The 17,635-nt window shown below is 53.0% G+C and overlaps 6 protein-coding genes across 6 annotated transcripts; 2 read left to right on the plus strand and 4 right to left on the minus strand.

The window, feature by feature from the left end:
• The first annotated feature begins 3,408 nt into the window (after window positions 1-3,408).
• Window positions 3,409-6,894, plus strand: P170DRAFT_40102 (DNA-directed DNA polymerase POL5). The gene is made up of 5 exons (XM_024846357.1): window positions 3,409-3,893; window positions 3,954-4,551; window positions 4,610-5,418; window positions 5,480-5,779; window positions 5,878-6,894. Exons 1-5 carry the CDS (start codon window positions 3,522-3,524, stop codon window positions 6,793-6,795), a joined length of 2,997 nt encoding a protein of 998 aa, XP_024710716.1. The 5' UTR covers window positions 3,409-3,521; the 3' UTR covers window positions 6,796-6,894.
• A 99-nt stretch (window positions 6,895-6,993) lies between these two features.
• On the minus strand, window positions 6,994-8,085 carry P170DRAFT_344380 (MOSC domain-containing protein; the record flags this gene model as incomplete). Its single annotated transcript, XM_024843454.1, has 1 exon — window positions 6,994-8,085. One exon carries the CDS (start codon window positions 8,083-8,085, stop codon window positions 6,994-6,996), a length of 1,092 nt encoding a protein of 363 aa, XP_024710717.1.
• A 183-nt stretch (window positions 8,086-8,268) lies between these two features.
• On the minus strand, window positions 8,269-9,458 carry P170DRAFT_40041 (putative pyroglutamyl peptidase type I). The gene is made up of 2 exons (XM_024846327.1): window positions 9,253-9,458; window positions 8,269-9,198 (listed from the first exon to the last, which is right to left on the minus strand). Exons 1-2 carry the CDS (start codon window positions 9,361-9,363, stop codon window positions 8,452-8,454), a joined length of 858 nt encoding a protein of 285 aa, XP_024710718.1. The 5' UTR covers window positions 9,364-9,458; the 3' UTR covers window positions 8,269-8,451.
• Window positions 9,459-10,890: 1,432 nt separating this feature from the next.
• P170DRAFT_461299 (cytochrome P450) lies at window positions 10,891-12,927 on the plus strand (the record flags this gene model as incomplete). The annotated part of the gene is made up of 6 exons (XM_024852023.1): window positions 10,891-11,115; window positions 11,196-11,312; window positions 11,369-11,477; window positions 11,534-11,602; window positions 11,664-12,266; window positions 12,325-12,927. The coding sequence occupies 6 exons, from the start codon at window positions 10,891-10,893 to the stop codon at window positions 12,819-12,821; spliced, it is 1,620 nt and encodes a 539-aa protein (XP_024710719.1). The 3' UTR covers window positions 12,822-12,927.
• Window positions 12,928-13,616: 689 nt separating this feature from the next.
• Window positions 13,617-14,738, minus strand: P170DRAFT_443215 (uncharacterized protein; the record flags this gene model as incomplete). The annotated part of the gene is made up of 4 exons (XM_024850517.1): window positions 13,617-14,024; window positions 14,099-14,204; window positions 14,277-14,546; window positions 14,659-14,738. 4 exons carry the CDS (start codon window positions 14,736-14,738, stop codon window positions 13,617-13,619), a joined length of 864 nt encoding a protein of 287 aa, XP_024710720.1.
• Window positions 14,739-15,651: 913 nt separating this feature from the next.
• Window positions 15,652-16,233, minus strand: P170DRAFT_432960 (uncharacterized protein). Its single transcript, XM_024848378.1, has one exon. The coding sequence runs from the start codon at window positions 15,973-15,975 to the stop codon at window positions 15,691-15,693; it is 285 nt and encodes a 94-aa protein (XP_024710721.1). The 5' UTR covers window positions 15,976-16,233; the 3' UTR covers window positions 15,652-15,690.
• Window positions 16,234-17,635: the final 1,402 nt, after the last annotated feature.

The raw sequence follows: 17,635 nt of genomic DNA on the forward strand, positions 1-17,635 counted from the left end.
CTTTTTTTTCTTTTTTCTTTTTTTTTTTTTTTGTTTCGCCCAGGTCGCAGAGGCCTCGCCACCTCACTGCCTGGACACCTGGATGCCTGACCCCTCGGTCACGCCATGCCCGTACGCTGTAATCACTAACCTGGAGGATTCACCTCTGGCCCCCTCAGGAATATTAATACCTACTGTCTCGGTACTAGTCGAAATACCACGGCCTCAGCCGCATTATTGGTGAGGGGTGACTGAACCCGAACAAGATCGGGAAGAAGATCGGCACAAACTACTACCGAGTAATCTTCCCTCTCTGTCCCCTCGGCCTTGATCAATTCTCCAGGGGGCTATCGAACCTTAGCTTCGCCTACCCTACTAGGGCATACCCCTCCTTTGCAAGGTGACTTGCATACAGGAAGGGGTTGCTTATCGATGCCTTGCACGAGGATTTTCTCCGACCCCAACCAGGCCGTTACCAGTCAGTCCGTCGCTTGTTTTCTCCTGTGGCGATTGGCCTCAGCTTTCCTCTTCCTAATTAATCGCATCTACCTTCTAGGGGGTATGCTGTTTCTCCGTAGATACTCCGACTCAATATGGGATCTGGAGAATGGTTTATCCACCGCTGGCTCGGGAATTGTGCCTGTCCATCCATCCCTTGATTGGCCGCTCATCGAGGGATACCAGAGATCCTGGTCGTTCCAGTGTCCATATATATTTGACCCCGTGCTTTGTGCGTGATTTATTGATCGTTATCTTTTATCTTCGATCTCGATCTGTGGAACTGGTATCCATGTGTCGATCTGTGCTACCGACTGTGGTTGAGACTGTAGATTGTTTAGATGTAGCTTTACTGTCCCGGTTAGACTTACCAACCCTATACCTCTAGCTGACTTGCTAGATCTAGATCCTGCATCGAATTCATACCACATTCCACTGAACCTCCATCTCGATAAAATAAACTCTAATCCTCCCCCATACTCCCCAGGGATACATTGCCCGTCCGGGGTATAAAAGCCACCGAACAAGCCAATATATGCGCACCCATCCGTCCATCCCTCTAACCCTGTCTAGGGCAGAGCTACCATGCGGCGCCCCAAGCCCCCAACGCCTCCGCAAAGCTTATATACTTCTCCGCGAATGCGATAGAATCGAAAATAGCCCCTTCATCGTCCAATTTCTCCGCGAGAAAAAAAGATAACCAGGATTCAAATCCATTCCCTCCTTCCTCAACCCTCGCTTTCCAGATAAACACCCGATCCAGGGAAACATCGCAGATCAACCCTATCTAACCCTTGCATGTGCAGCACATCGCCCTCACAGGAAAAAAAGAGGACCTTACAACCAGACACAAACAGACAGTAGAGAGAGGACCCATCAACCCCCAAACCAGCATAGGGCCCGCCTGCGCCAACGGAATAGAGTTGACCAGGGCGTCGTGGCTTAAGGTCCTTGCAGATTGGGCTCTGCAGTGCTACTTACTGCGCGTTGGGTTGGGCTGCGGTTTGCTACCTACCGACGTACCTACCTACCTATCCTAAGCGCCAATGAAGTCACCCTCGCTGCTGGTGGAGTGTGGGGGTGTCTTGTCTGGGTTTCGGAATTGGGTTTGACACTGCGTTGTACAGTATGGACCCGTTTGTTTGCTGTGGGGGTTGGGTCGGGGATTTTACAGAGGTGGTTGGGTTCGCGGGCCCCGTATGTGAGTGGAGGAGTGGGGAGGAGGATGCGTGTTTACGGTGATGTTCTCATGGCGAAGGGATTGGGGATGTAGATGTAGGGGCATGGGTCTTCGCTTTGGGGGAAGACTGTGTAGATTCTTGGTGTTGTATACTGCTCAGGTTGAGAACATGGGTAAGTAAATAGTCAGAGTTCGATATGGCATGAGAAATACAGTTGTATGGGGACAGTTGTGTTCACAATTCATGCTTTGCATTGCATATCTTGGTCTCCTGGTGCCTTCGGCGAACACCTAGATAGCAGATAGATACTACTCAAATCTGCCCATTCATCATATTGCCGCAGCCAAATCCCCACAGATAGATACCTATGAGATACTGCAGCATTTACAATGTGGACCTAACGGGCCCAAGGCGCCAGGTACCCGGAATGTCAACCTTGGAAGTTCGGCATCCTCGTCATCCACCATCTAGCATCCACTTTTAGAACCCACCAACCTCGTCAATTCCAGCACGACGCACCCCACACATCTACCACCTACCACCGCATCCAATCCAACCAGCTACTCCCCCTCCCCTCAATCTACAGTATTCACACGGACCCAACGACGACGCCGAAAGAAAACCTGCATCCCACATTCCTAACCACGAACTATATCCCGACAAGCAAGGGGGCAGCCTGCAGTGGGGAAGATGGTAGCTTGGTATGTGCGTATGTATGTCTGATGGGGATGTGTATCGGGCCTGCATGTATGCGTACTGCGCAGTATTACATGCACGTCGGTACTTACCTACAGCTAGGCGCCTGCCTACCTACCTAGCTACCTACCTACCTGTGTCTGCCAATGTGCTACTAGCAGAGTGCAGGGACCATGCTTTTGCAAGGGATATGTACGGGGTCGAGCGCCCCTGTCGGCAGTTTGGGAGGGATGGGGATTCGGTTCTGGGGCTTAGGGGAGGATGTAAGGGAATGGGGATGAATAACTCTGCTTGGGAGGGGGTTGATAATTATGGCGATGGGATTGGGGGAGCATTGAAGGTAGAAGTGGGAGGAGAGGAGTATGTGTTCGATATGAATAAGTTATATGGTGGCTTCTGCATTATGGCCAATGTTGAATTAGAGCGTCGTGGTGATATATTTAAACGATTCATCAATAGCCAATGCCGTGCTGAGTTACCCACTAGTCAAATCTGTAAGAACCTTAGTGTGACATGCATATTCCACTGAGCAAGTAGATGACCGGTCTCTATATAGGACTGTCTTTCCGTATAAGTGTATGAGGAAATTGTCGATGCCAGTCAGCCTGGACTTTAAAATGAGCAAAAAGCTTCGGCTAGCTAGAATATTAAGGAATACTAGACATATTAGATATGCCAGCCATCCTATTCCGAACTTCTTATAGTTGGAAATATATTAACAAAAACATCCCCAATTTCTCAAAAGATAACCTGAATACATTGGGTTCTAAAAATGGTATTAAAAACGGGTATGCGAGCTGCTGCTGCAAGCCCGTTGAACGGGACCGGGTTGGCTACGCTTTGCGCATCTTCCATCTGTTGGTGTTGAGCGAATTCTGGAGATGAAAACCTCAAATAGAAGCTGAAAACCTCTTAACAATATTTGAATAAAATTAACAAATAACAAGTGTAGATCTGTAGACCAATCACATGACACACCAAAGCGGCGATCCTGCCATATCAGATGGCGCTAACCGGATTGGGCGCAACGGCTCATAATTTTTCGCGGCTTCTCGTCACCTACAAATCAGTGTCTTCCAGCATCTAGGAGCTGGTTCTTGTGAGGAGTTCGGCGTCACGAGGGAAGAATACTAAGCCTTTAGTTCTCTTCCATTCCAACCCCCCACAATGGCCCAAAACTTTGCCGCCTCGAAGAAGAGGCGTCGCGAGCCGGTCAACGTCGACACCAAGCTGGTCGAGATATATGAAGATCTCGCCAGCGAGAAGGACGAGATCCGATTGAAGTCCGCCCAGGCTCTGGTGTCGCAGTTCACGCCGGACAAGAACCCCACCGATGAGCAGATCCAGAAGGCCCTGCAGAGACTCTTCCGCGGTCTCTGCAGTAGCCGGAAAGCGGCTCGGATTGGCTTCTCGATCGCGTTGACCGAGATCCTCACGCAGGTTCTTGCAGCTCCCAGAGACTCGTCCGACATTACCGTAGCAAAGGTCATGTCGATTTGGGAGTCGCAGTCGAGTTCCTCGGGTAGTGAATCGGGACAGGTGTGTTCTCCCCTCTCCCCCAATGGAAAGCGTATGTCGGCGTACTGACTCTATCGACAGGAACAACGGGACCACCACTTCGGACGTCTCTTTGGCGCGGAAGCCATCATCAAGTCTTCTATTCTGTTCAAGCCCAAGGCGCCGTTCAGTGAGTGGACCAAGCTTTTGGACTTGGTCTTCGAGCTGTCCAAGAAGAAGCCATGGATCAGGGAAGAGTGCGGCTGGATCGTCTATCGCTGTATCTATGAACTTTCGACCCAGAAGGCAGATGCCAAGTTCGTGGAAACCGCCCTGGAACGGCTGTGCTCGAACGACCTGGCGAAGACGCCCGAGGGTGTCTCGATCTGGCTGGCAGCCAAGGAGCTGTTCCCGACTGTCAGCTTCCCCAGTAAAGTGTGGAAGCATGACGATCCGTTGGATGCGCGGGAGAGGAACAGCCTCGCCAAGGTCATGAAGGACTCTTCGTCTTCGGAGTCTGAGAATGGCGACAATGCCAACGCTACGAAATCCTCTGGGGTCTGGAACTCCAAGCTTCATTTTGCTTGGGAGGCGATTATTTCTAGATTCAGTGTTGCTCCTGCCAAGGAGAAGTCCAAGAGTAAAAGCTCTAGCTCGTCTCGTTTGAGTTTCATTGACTTCTGGACTGAAGTTGTCGACAGTGAGTTTGGTCCTCCCCACCCTACAATAAAGTGTTGGTCTAATACGTGTCTTTCCAGACGGACTCTTTGCTTCTGCTTCCTCGGAGGAACGCAAATACTGGGGATTCCTTCTTTTCAACAAGATCCTCAACGAGGGCCCCTTCCACCTGGCTTCCCAGGTTTTCACCAAGAACCTTGTCCGGTGCCTCACGAACCAGCTCGCCGTTGACGACCGCTATCTTCACAAGATGGCCGCCAAGTCGGCAAAGACGATCCAGACTCGTGTGGCGAAAGAACCCGAGTTCGCGGGCGCTTCTGTCGTCGGCTTGATGGGCTCAGCTGGGTCCGTGAACTTCGACCAGGTGACCAAGACGAAGACCGTGGAGAAGATCGTGGCCGAGGCCAACCTGGACGCACTGAAGCAGATCGTGCCTCTGTTCTCCAAGCTGATCGCCAGCCCCGGAACAGACGATGCTAAGGCCGCGGCCTCGACCCGCCAGATCCTGGCCGGCTTGCTCCTGGCTATCGTGAGGTCTCAGGCCTCGACGAGCGGTGATGCCCACGACGAGGTTGAGTCTGTGCTGGAGCACATCCTGTTCACATTTGTCCAGTTCGCCTACTTCACGGAGGGCGAGGAGAAGAAGGCTGCCGCGCAGCCCGCCCTCACTCAGCAGACGCAGGAGCTGTTCCGAAGCCGCATCACATCCTGTCTGAACAGTTTGATTGCCTCCCAGAAGCACGCAACAACCCTGCCGTACGCAGTGGTTCGCAAGATCCGCGATGCCGCCAAGTCCGGCGAGTTCGGCAAGTTCATCATCAACATGGACGAGACCCTGAATGAATCGGTGAAGACCGCATTCAAGTCTCTGAAGAAACTCTCCAACACGGTACGACCACAATTCCCCACCCTTCCCCATCAGTTCCTCATACTCATTCAAACAGGAGAAGCACAAGAACGCCGCCGGCGTCGACGCCTTCAAACTGCTCTACTCCATGACCATCCTGCAGGTCTACAACGGCGACGCCGACGCCGTGTCCATGCTGGACGAACTCGACTTCTGCTACACCAAGATCTTCGGCGACAAGAAGTCCAAGAAGGAAGAAGCCTCGGATGCGTCCGACGCGCTGGTGGAAATCCTGCTGAGTTTCGCGTCCAAGCCCTCCCAGCTGTTCCGCCGGATGAGCGAGCAGGTGTTCAATGCCTTCGCCCATCAGGTCACTGAGAATGGTCTGGAGTCTTTGATCTCTGTATGCCTATCCCATTTCCCATTTCCCATTTCCCCTCTTAGAGCTGTCGTCCTTTGTGATCTGCTGGTTTGCTCCTCAAAACTAACGTGTCTATCTAGATCCTCGAAGCAAAGGAAAGTCTCGCCGGTCAACAGGAAATGTTCGACCAGCAAGACGACGAAGAAGGCGACGAGGAGATGATGGACGTGGACGACGACGAGGAACACTCCCACTCCCACTCTGACGAAGAGGACAGCGACGTGGAAGTCGTCGATGCCGAGGGCTCCGACAACGAAGACTCCGACTCCGACTCCGACTCCTCCTCCGCCAACGGCGACGGCGGCGCCGACGACGCAGAGACCGCCGCCTTCGAAGCCAAACTCGCCGAAGCGCTAGGCACGCACCGCGGCGACGAGGACCTCAACGCGGAATCCTCCGAGTCGGACGCAGACATGAACGACGACGAAATGGAGCAAGTGGACTCGGCGCTGGTCAAAGTGTTCAAAGCGCGGCGCGACGCGCTCGGGCAGAAAAAGGACAAGAAAGACGCGCGCGAGAACATGATCAACTTCAAGAACCGCGTGCTGGACCTGCTCGAGATCTACGTCAAGAAATGCCACTCGAAGATCCTAGCCCTGGATCTCCTCCTGCCGCTGCTGCGTCTGACGCGCCGGTCGAGCGTCAAGCAGGTCTCGAACAAGGCGAACGCCGTGCTGCGCGAGTACACCAAGCTGTGCAAGGGCTCGGCGCTGCCGGCGATCGAGGACCCCGAGCCGGTCTGGGAGCTCCTGAAGTCCATCCATGCCGAGGCGACGCGCAGTGGGCCCCCGGCTCATGCGTCGGGATGCAGCCAGGCCAGCTTGCTGGTGGTGAAGGTGCTCGTGGCGCAGGACAAGGAGGCGGTTGCGGGCGTGGTGGATGTGTATGCGGCGACGCGCAAGGAGCAGCTTCTGAGCAAGAAGTGCCATGTTCAGCCGTCGTTGTTCACAGACTGGAATAACTGGTGCGTGTCGGCTAGCAAGCAGATGAAGAACTAGATGGGGTTTGAGGTGGTGGTTGATACAGTAGGGTAAAGCAGATTAATTGACAATATGTACGAATGGAAAACGCAGGACTATATAGACAGGTGAAATCTCGTAGCCACATAATCATCAACCCCCGGGCTAGGGACGTCATATACACAGTAAGTAAAAAGCTGTTCGCACCGTCTCCAACCAATCGACTTGTCTACAAAGCTAGAACCCCTTCACGTACCGATGATTCCTTGTCTCCTCCAACACCTCGAACTTCATCCCCACCTCAATGGCGCCTTCGTTGCGCGGTGCACTCAGCATGCCAAAGCACGGCTTATACGTAATGCCCTCGTCGATGCGACGATACTTCATCAGGGTATTCCACGGCTGCGTCTTATGCTTATCGGCCGTGTCCGGGTTCACATTCGGGACCTGGCAGCGGGCACAGCGCGCCACGACATCGATGACCAGGGACGACGAGGATGACGACGCACCGCTGATGCGGACGAGCTTCCACGAATCCTCCGTCCACGGGGTACTGCCTCTGATGATGATATTGGGCCGGAAGCGCTCGATGGTGATGGGGTCGGCGCCGGACTCCTGCAGACGGCCGTTCAGCTCCGCGATCGACGCCTCGGACGCGATCAGCACGGGGTGGACGTCGGGGAAGTTGGTGCTCTGGGTGCGGCCGAGGAGGCGCGGGTCGCCGTTCCCCTGGAGCACGCGCGGCGTGGGGCCCTTGTAGACGAGGCAGACGTCGCGGGCGAGGAAGGACGAGAACAGATCGTTGACGGCGGCCCCGTAGACGTGTCCGTCCGTCACGGTGTCCCAGATCTTGACCTGCGCGAGGGTGGTGTGCGCGGCGAGCCAGGACGGCGAGGGGTAGGCGGGGATGCGGACGGTGCCTTGGACGCCGGTGATGGAGAGGACGAGGGTGTCGGTGTCACCGTCAGCGTCGGGGCTGGTCTCGTCCGCCGTGTCCAAGGCCGTGTTGATGAGCGTCATTTGAGGGATCTGGCGGATGGTGAGGAATTCGTTGGTTTTGGCGTCGACGAACATCCAGCGCCGGTCGAGATCGAGGCCGTGCATACGCAGCTTGGTCTTCGTGAGCTCGATCCCGCGACATGATTTGATCGGGTAGACGCGCAGTGATACAACCTCACTGGGTGGCTGGCGGGATCCTCGGAGGCGTCGTAGAAGACTGGATGTGTTGGATAGCGCCGGGCCGGATGAGAACCGCGGGATGATGAGCACCGGGGCGGCGAGGAGCAGCAGCAAGATGACTGCCGAGACGGGAGAGATGGAGTCAAGCATGGTGAATGAGGGGGATCTCTTTGAGAGATGAGATGCTCTGGTTCTGGATCCAAACAATCGATGAAAATTAGAAAGCAAGCGTCATTCTGCCAGCACTTACCGCCCTGTTATCGGACGGAATGATGAAGTCATGGATCGGAGTCTAGGGATGGGCTGGCATTTCGGGTCCTTTTGGATGTTTGATGATGCTGCTGTGAGTCCAGTCTGTCCAATTTCATGCGTCATATGAGCCCCGCCTCCCGGCCTATCAACTGTTCAAAATATACTAGTCCAAAAAGCAATACTAAAGGCATAAATCACGCTACTAGAATGCAATGCCCGATCCACTTGCTCCATAGATCAACGCCCTGAATCCCATGTGCTTCATTAAATCTTCCGATCAGTCCAGTATGTAACCAAACTCTTGATCAAGGCAATTGCCGCTTCCTTTCCTTCTTGAATGGCATCATCACCGCAAGCCCCCGGGACGTGAAAGAAAACCACATTCCGATCATGACCTTCCCGGTAAGCGTGAGACAAGCTGGTGTAGTAGATGAACTCGCACAGATAACGTCCCGCGTCATCCGAAATGCGAAGGTCGGTTCCCGCAGGAGCGAAGGATTTCCATAGCCCGAGAAGCTCATCGTTGGGCGGACAAGGAGTCAAGGAAGAACGCAGTGCCTGGAGGGAATCCTCTGTGGTAGATTGTACATTTGAGTCTGCGGAGGTCGGTTTGAGATCAGTGGCACGCCCGGCTTGCAGCACTGCCGGCAAGCCCAATTCGCGCCACAGTTTTTCACCATCTTCGTAGCCACCTTTGCCTTTGATATCGGACATGTGGTAGGCGTCCCGCCGAGCCTGCGTCTCCACCGAGTAGAAGTTCCTCATAGCGGCTATGCCCATATGCATCACTATGTCTGGCCGACGACCCCCGTGGTTCTTGGCGAAGTCCTCGAGGATAACCGGGATGGACTCGCGCACCGTTGAATAGGCCACGGGAATCGGGGAGGGATGAGTATGGATAGATACTCTCCGAGATACGGATCCCGATGCATCCGTAGTAGGCAAGTCAATCGACGGTGGCAGGGATGACGCGATTAGGTACGAAGCGTTGACGAGGTTCGTTTTAAATGGCTAATCGTCTCAGTCAGGCGGAGGCGTGCTTAACCATGAAGTTCAACCACTTACCCCAAAGCCGGTCACCAGGACCGATATCTCATCGGGTTCCGCGGCAAACCGAGGAGGATTTGCCGGGACTTGTGTCTTAGACAATGACACGTCTGGCCCGTAGTCTCCCATCTCTAACAAGTGAGTTTATCCAGTCGGTGGCGGATATATCGGATGGGATGGAAGCATGGGATGAAGACCGGAATCTGATACAGCCTCCAGTCCCGAGGAAGGAGAGAATGGAATAGATAGTCGAGAAGTGGAGAAGTGGAGAAGGGAGAAAGAGAGAGAGAGAGAGAGAGAGAGAGAGAAAGCAGAAGAAAATGGTCGATCCCCCGCATTCCAAATGCGGGGCTTGGCGTCACGGGAGTTTGCTTCAAGGTTGTTTGTTTCATTTCGCTTCGATTCCACTTCTCCTCGGGCATCGCTTGACGCGGAGCAGCATCCAGGCATGCTGGACAGCAGACAGACTGATCTGGCTCCATTCAGGTATGGCTCTCGCTTTCCTGCCCCTCACGGTTCACTCTCCATCTGGTCAATCGTCTGGATGGCGACTAAGCGAAGTATATATTTTAGTCCACGGTACTCCAAAGTGTCGGCTGCTGCGAGTCTCTACCACGCCAATCCAATCCAATTGCAGCCTGGACCAGAGTACCACCGATAGCCAGAGGCAAGGAGGGCTTATCATGCATTCAATAGGTAAATGCTCATGTCGGGATTCGCCGCAAGGAGACCCACTGTGATTCAAAGTGGCTCTCCGGCTCCGATCTATACTCTATCGGTCAGGACCACAGCCTCCTTACTCCTGGGCGGCCTGGAGCAAATCCAATCCGCCGAATCACATTGGTAGCACTAGAAAGATCCAAACGCTTGATCGAACGGTTTTTCATATACATGCGATATGTCCAAACATTCTCAAACGTCTGGTAGCCCAAACCGCTGCATCCTGTGTACAGGAGGCAAGCGTGGAAGCGTTCTGGCCCGACGTTTCCAGAAAACAGGTGGAATCTTAGCGGTAGAATCCATTTCACAAGCCATCGAGGATCGTCGTACGACGCGGTGTGGAGCTGCTCGGTTAGAGCCCATCTGGGGATCTCCTCGGCCAGGTCCAATCGGATGGCACTCGGCACCGCCCAGCCTGGATCGTTACATGGTTTGGGGATGAGGTTGATACTTAGACCTTGAACTACATTTATGGGCCCTGGGGAGGCCAATCGCCCTGTAGTGTTTGTCTGAGGGGAAGAGGCAGATACTGATGAAGGATCGTCCGTCGACCACCGGTGCAGATCCTTTCATTCGACCCAGACCGCCGTATTCTGCGTATTCAATGCAGATGCCGCATCGAACGTATCCATCTCTTCGCGACCCCCCTTTTCGGCATCATTCCGCAGCTCGGAGACAGTGAATGCTGATATTCCTAATGGCTGCCTGGTTGCGAGCCGGGGATTTCCAGGAAATGCATCGGCCACTTTGCGATATCGCTGTCACTCTGTCGCGTCGCTATCGGAACTTTCAACCTTCTCCCTACCTCCACAATTTGACTTCCTATGTATTTCATTTAGCTCCCCTCACTTCCCCTCAACCTGCGCAACCTTTTCCACTGCTCTTCTCTCTTGATGTCTATCAGTTCCCTCGACGCCTCCGACTTATCTTACTACTATGGCTGCCATCGTTGACTCTCTCGACACCCAGTCACTGATCAAAGCTACTGCTTTGGTCTTGGCCCTGCTCTTCGTGTCTCATTTTTTCCATGTACTCGCGGACGGTTTCCCCTACTGGCATATACCCCTCGTGGGACGCAGTCGATGGGAACTCTCCAACACTAAAGCCAAAGCGCGCTTCCTCGAATCGGCAAAAGAACTCATCAGCGAGGGTTTTCGTGAGGTATGTGGCGGCATAATACCCGAGGGTTCTCCTGCTGGGCCCAGGAAAGCCATCTGGGTCGGCTAATGGTTGATGTATAGGGGAGAAAAGTCTTCCAACTCACGTTTACCCACGATACAGTAATTGTATTGCACCCCTGTTTCATCGATGAGATCAAGAACAATTCCAATCTTAGCTTTTCGCTGGTCACCAAGAAGGTATCATAGTGTCTGAAGAGTTGCTTCATTTGTGCAGACAGTTGACTATGGTCTAGTTGTTCTTTGGAGAGAAAATCTCTGGCTTCGAGCCCTTTGGAGGGGGGAATGAGAAATATGATGTGGTTCGTGAAGTCATCAACAAGAAGCTAACATATCAAGTTCTCGGTCAGTTGACCTGCCCTCACCTCGCAATACGCTCATCTAACTTGCCTTGTCTGTAGGAAAACTCGTTTTACCTCTTTCAAGAGAGACCGCCTTTGAATTGAAGGAATCGTTTCCCGAGTCTGATGGTATGTCGCTTCCCTGCGCAAAAATCGATACAATGCCTAACGGATGTTGCGGTCTGAATAGACTGGCAAGAGGTCACCTTTGGATTCAAACTCCCATACATCATTTCTCGCCTCTCTTCGCTTGTTTTCATGGGTGACGCGATCTGCCGCGACAAGAATTGGCAGAACGTATCGGTGAATTATGCCATCGACGCTTTCCAAGCCGCCCGTACCCTGCGATACTGGCCGGCCATCCTCCGCCCAGTGGTGCACTGGTTCTTACCCTGCATGCAGAAGATCCGGAGGCACGTCTCGGCGGCCTCAAGCATCATCAAACAGGAGATTGACAGAAGAGATATGATTCGAGACGGCAAGCTACCGGCCGGTCCTCCGAGAACCCACGAGGATGCGCTGGACTGGCTACCAGAGGTTGCGCGTGGCCGACCTTTCAGCTTCATGCGCTCTCAAATTGGATTGAGTCTAGCTTCCATTCACACAACGTCAAAATTTGTGCTGAACGTTCTCTACGACCTGATCACGTATTCCGAAAACCTCCCGCATCTCAGGGACGAAATCAAGGCCGTCGTGGAAGAGGATGGGATCCTGACGAAAAGTAGCCTCATGAAGTTGAAGAAACTGGACAGCTTTATGAAAGAATCCCAGCGACTGAGTCCCTTGAGTCTCTGTATGTCAGCCCCCACCCCTAACTTCACATTCTCGTCGCTAACATCGCACCAATCCAGCCGTCCTCAACCGCGTTGCCACCGAAGACGTCCACCTATCCGACGGAACCCTCATTCCTAAAGGGGCCACTATCACCGTCTCCACGCACTCCATGCAAGACGAGGCCGTGTACCCAAACGCAAAGACCTTCGACGGTCTCCGCTTCTGGAAAATGCGACAAATCCCCGGCAACGAGACACGGTACCAATTGGCATCGACGAGCGCAGAGCATTACGGCTTCGGACATGGCATGCATGCCTGCACGGGGCGATTCTTCGCCACGACCGAGATCAAAATTCTCCTCGTGCACCTCCTTATGAAGTACGACTGGAAATTCGCCGACCAGACAGACCGACCTAAACCGATCGTACGCGGGATGGAGGTCATTTGCGACCCGAGGGTTAAGGTGCTGTATCGGGCCCGTGAGCCGGAGATCGATCTCAGAAAGCTGGGTGAAGAGTTCGAGTCATCGGACGGTTCTTGCTCCAGTGGTGGAAGTTTTGATATCGTGGAGTGAGAATCGTCTTCATTGCCTAGTGCTCAGAGCTCACAGGTACCAGGTGCCATGTGATGACCTCATGATTTCTTCTGTCTGTTCTTTCAAATTCTTTGTATCTGTTATCAGATCCCTGGGTGGAAGCGTATCTAGCTTTTGCAATTTCTGCTACCTGGTTATTACCTATTCTGCGAGCAAGTACTGAGTACTGGGTTTTCTATCCAGGCCCTGCCTCTATAGCTAAAGGTATTACGCGACAAGGAACTCACCGAGTGATATGTCATTTATTTATTGATTTATTTGGTTAATAAACGCCTGACCACAAGAACTTTCCTAGTAAGCCGGAATAATTTGCGTATGTGAAATTTCTTTCCAGCTGCTCGAACCTACATGTACATGCATCTTATCACATATACCAGGTCCGCTGGCAATCTGGCAGATGCTCGCCTAACAGAAGACCGTCATCTCTAACATGACATAGCGTCTCGGATGAAGCTCGTCCTAGATACGCTCTGGGAGGAGTCACACACGAGGTAGTAAACGACAGACATGTGGCGGTCAACTACCCGGGTAGCGTTTCGAGATCCGTTAGGAAATCCCACCTTTCCGTTGTTAGTTTGGAGACAAGTTAACTGAAACTCCTCACCTGTTCCACTATCCCGCTCTATATCAGTAAAACCACGGACCGGTGGTGGCAGGAAACGCGGACCCGGGGAACCCGAGCAGCTCAGTTCGCTGCTTTTGCTCGAGAAGTTACGGAGATGATCGGAGCGATGTTCGAACAAGTCATGGACTATAACAATGACGGGATGACGCTCATTCGACACCAGGCACTTGAGTAGGATAGCTGTCCCGAGAAGAGGCGCTAGCTCCCTGGTGGAACAGAGTGCGCAGGCTATCGATCCTCGCATTCCCACTCAGGAGGTAACGGAACAACCGTGTCAGAGCACGCATAGCGTCATTCCAGTCGTCCTTTGAGCTCAGGTCATAGCCGCGCGTGAACTTCAGCTGAAAAACGTCCTCCTCGGAGCAGCCATTCGAATGCACCCGTGAGATCATATCCCCGGAGAAGGAACCTCGAGCGACAAAAACGCACGAGCCATAATACCCGACGACAAAGGCGTCCTGGTCCTGGAAAGGAACACTCAAATTCGCAGCAAGCTGTCCTAGCATGATATTAAGAGTCTCGGCGAGGAAATTGTTCCAAGATTGCCCTTCGAACCACTAGAAATTGTTAAGAACATAGTCCATTGATATAATATTATGAAGGAAAAATAAAATAAAGTAGATAGACATACTCCCGCATAAGAGATTATTGGCGTACCTGGGTGTGAGCCGACGACCGCTGCACCTTCCGACTGGGCGGAATATCTTTTGCTCCCAATCACATATCTCAGCTTGGGCCTAGATGCAGGAAAACTACCCGGCTGTGAATTAACTACTAGAAGGGTAAGTGAAGAAGGACGGGACACTTACTGAACAATAGGTGCTATTTCCGAGATGTCCCCAAGACTATCATAGACAATCTCCAACAAAGTGGCCAGCAACATACCCTGGGACCTGATAGGACGCGCGCGCGCGACTGTTCGAGATTTGGAGGGGATGCGAACTGTTTCCTGCGCACCAAGATCCCCTGCTAGTGTAATCTGCGTGGCGGGGCCTAATTGAGAACGATAGGAACTGAAATGGTAGAAGAATGGTCTGAAAATATGGTCATCTTGTGGCCAGTGTCTCGTGCAAGTTTCGCTGGCAGTGTCTGAGTGCTGGAAAACCCAGGGAAGTAGCTTCTTTATGTCCTGGTCTTTGGCACGTTAGCCTGAATCATTGCGTCGCGGGAAGAGAGGGCCCTATCTCCTACATGCCTTCGCAATCGCTGGTCTCAATCCTCGGTATGATCTCATCAAGACCAACGATCTGGGAGTAGATAGTTGCCGACATTATGCGAGCAGTTGGTGATGATGGGAAGGAAAGCGTAAGCACGGAGATCCATTGGGGGACAGTTCACGCATCACAACGATCACGTGTTACAAGGGCAAAGTTGATCTATTTGGCTACCTGCTTTGTGAGAGCAGCGTGCATGATGGCATCCTTGTCGGTTGCTTTGGGGTTAATCCGAGAGTAATCTCGGATGGTTCTAGAGTACGTACTAGCCCCTTGATAGGACATAAATCATTATATGTAGTAGATGGAACTACAGGTGTCCTGCCAATGGGTTACAAAATGGAGCACGGAGCCCCTTCAATGTATACCTCCTCGGGCACCGAGGATGTGGGCACCACCACGTCCAGCAACAGAGGGAGGACCGAGCATGGACCACTGCATGCATCTGCATCTATCCCATTCCAAACGTACCTGTGCATTTGCAGCTTATAAAAGCAAGGGAGCGGAGTAGCAGGATTTGGTTGGGGTGGGATGGACACTCATAGGGCCAACGGCTTGGATTTCGTGTTGTTTCGCGTTTGTTTTGATCGAGGACATGCCACAAAGACAGAAGTAAGACCGACGGTGGTACCGTGTCCCGGTGTCTTCCTCCGTCGTCGGGGTCGGTGTCCACAATCGAATATGGCTATGCTGCATTTCGATAGACTAGTAAAATTAAACCACACCAAAGAAAAGATCTCGGGTGCTGGGCCCAGCGTGGTGGGACGATTCCACTATAAACCAGGAATTCCTGTATACTCCGTTGACGGGCTGGTTAGCAAGACCCGACGGAAGTAGCACGGAGTCCAGAGAGGTTGTTGGGAGGATATTATTAGAAGCTGATGCCATACTGGCGGTGGGCAAGCTCCATCCGAGTCCCCAGCGAGAAAAATAGGAGGATGGGTTCCTGCATAGACCCAGACGGAGTCCCGAACGAGGTGATTACCGAAGAGGGCAAGGCCTTAGTGCCTTAGTCCAGGAACCGCGTATCGGAAGACGAGTAGCACGGACCCTGACTGGCGAGATCGCGCCCGCAAACGGTATCATTACCTACACGCGCGCAGACGCGTTGAGACGCGTCCCACGCGACCAACCCCACTTTGACGCGACGGAAAAAAGACCGGGGTGGCCTGAGTCCTGAGGCACATCTTTGAGCTTGGACGATGAAAGAAGTCAATGTCAATCCAATCCCGACACAAAGTCTTTCACCCGATCCTTGGATCCTCTCGCACTTCTTATTTTGACGTCCGCACATGCCCGCCAGATGTCTGCCAACTGTCAACCGTCAACTGTCCCATCTGGTCCATGCCTCCGCCGTCCAGGAAGACCGCCTTGTCAGCCAGCGAGGCGGTTAGTCGCGTCTGCCCATCGTTACGGCCAGTCCGTGGTCGCACTAATGCACGCCCCGTCCATCTTGGTTCGTCCGTGACTTGGTGCGGAGCCCTTCTGCAGGAGACTGGAGTTCTTCGAAAAATCGAATCCTTTTTTCTGTCTCCTTCCAAGCGAAATTCACTTTTCCCTTTTTTTTTTTTTTTTTTTTTTTCCTCGGGCATTGGACGGCTCAACTACTGGCGTGACCCCGTCGAATATTTCCCAGCCCCCGACATTAATTGATCACCCGATTCCCCAAGGTCAACCGACTCTAGGTCATGGAATACCTTTGCACGAGCCCATGTAGATCACCGGACGCCGTGCACAATTGGGGGAGATGAGATGTGATGAACTGATGATCAGATACCGATGAGCACCTCCTCTGGTCGGCTCTCAACAGATTTCTGGTCGAATGAGAAAAATCACTGGGAACGAAAGAACAACCGCCGGATATTCCACGCTCTCTGACTGGACGGGGGTGAACCAACCTGGGTCGAGGAATAAAAAAACAAAAATTACTCTGCCCATTGAGAGTCGATTCGCTAGCGGTCTGCAGTGCATCCTTCTCGCGCACCCTTGCGGCAGGTGGAAGCAAGCAGCTTTGCGAAGTACTACTAGTAATTTTTTTTTTCCCTTTTCTCTTTTATGAAAGTGGAACCCAGGACGTGCAGCGGTACTCGAGGTCGTAAATGACCCCATAAGGCCCGATGCCATTTGTCGACGGCCTTTCTAGCATTGCAGAGGCCATCGTTGGGCGGCGCAGTGAGGCGGTTGAACGTCGCCCATAAACGATTTACCAGCCTCCGGGATTAATTAGACTCGACTGAACAACCTGTTCTTTCTCTCTGGATTAGTGGAGTCGACACGCTGTTTTTAGAACACGGGAGGGAAGAAAAAAAAGAAGAAAAAAAAGGGGAGAGGGCAGAGGTTCACGCGGACGTTGACTAGTCGTCCAGCAGCCATTCTCCGCATTCCACGGCGGACTTCCTGTGATCTGGATGTATTTTTCTGAATTTTCGTCCCCTGCGGCATCCCCATCGGGAGATGCTGGTCTTTTATGACCGATGCTCGTCGGGCCTGCGGACAGCCGTGAGTTGGACTCGAATGCGCCCTACCGCATACTGACCATCTCATCTCATCTCATCAAACCCTGAGGCGGTGGAGCCCCCAAAGTTCGGCGGCTGGCCTGAGCAGTTAGGCTCGTCCCTTCCCCTCTTGGGCGATCTCCTTGCGTCTCTTCGCCTTCGCTTCCTTCCCGCCGGCTCTCTCTTCCTCTCTTCTCCCTCCCGACCCTTCCCTTGTTTTCCTTTTCCCCCCTTCCCCCTTCACCCTCCTCGTGCACGGCCACCGTCGCTATCTCGCGCGTGGCTCGTAGATTTCCGTCTTTTATTGTTTTCCTTTTCTTTTGTGTTGGTCTGGCGTTTTGTGTGCCAATGCCCGGCTCCCGTCTATAGTTGCTCTCCGCGGGTCCCCTTCGATGTGATCGCGAATTCACTTTGCGCATCGCATCGCCCTTCACGCAGAACCGGTCGCTGACCTTTCCG

This window comes from Aspergillus steynii (genome assembly GCF_002849105.1).
Source record: "Aspergillus steynii IBT 23096 chromosome Unknown P170scaffold_1, whole genome shotgun sequence".
Lineage (NCBI taxonomy): Eukaryota > Fungi > Ascomycota > Eurotiomycetes > Eurotiales > Aspergillaceae > Aspergillus > Aspergillus steynii.

Coding starts and splice junctions, on each gene's coding strand:
- P170DRAFT_432960 (XM_024848378.1), bottom strand. CDS start 15,975: ATGTGCGGACGTCAAAATAAGAAGTGCGAGAGGATCCAAGGATCGGGT.
- P170DRAFT_40041 (XM_024846327.1), bottom strand. CDS start 9,363: ATGGGAGACTACGGGCCAGACGTGTCATTGTCTAAGACACAAGTCCCG. Junction 9,199..9,252: donor TCCTGGTGACCGGCTTTGGG/GTAAGTGGTTGA, acceptor TGAGACGATTAG/CCATTTAAAACGAACCTCGT.
- P170DRAFT_40102 (XM_024846357.1), top strand. CDS start 3,522: ATGGCCCAAAACTTTGCCGCCTCGAAGAAGAGGCGTCGCGAGCCGGTC. Junction 3,894..3,953: donor CGGGTAGTGAATCGGGACAG/GTGTGTTCTCCC, acceptor CTCTATCGACAG/GAACAACGGGACCACCACTT. Junction 5,419..5,479: donor TGAAGAAACTCTCCAACACG/GTACGACCACAA, acceptor AAACAGGAGAAG/CACAAGAACGCCGCCGGCGT.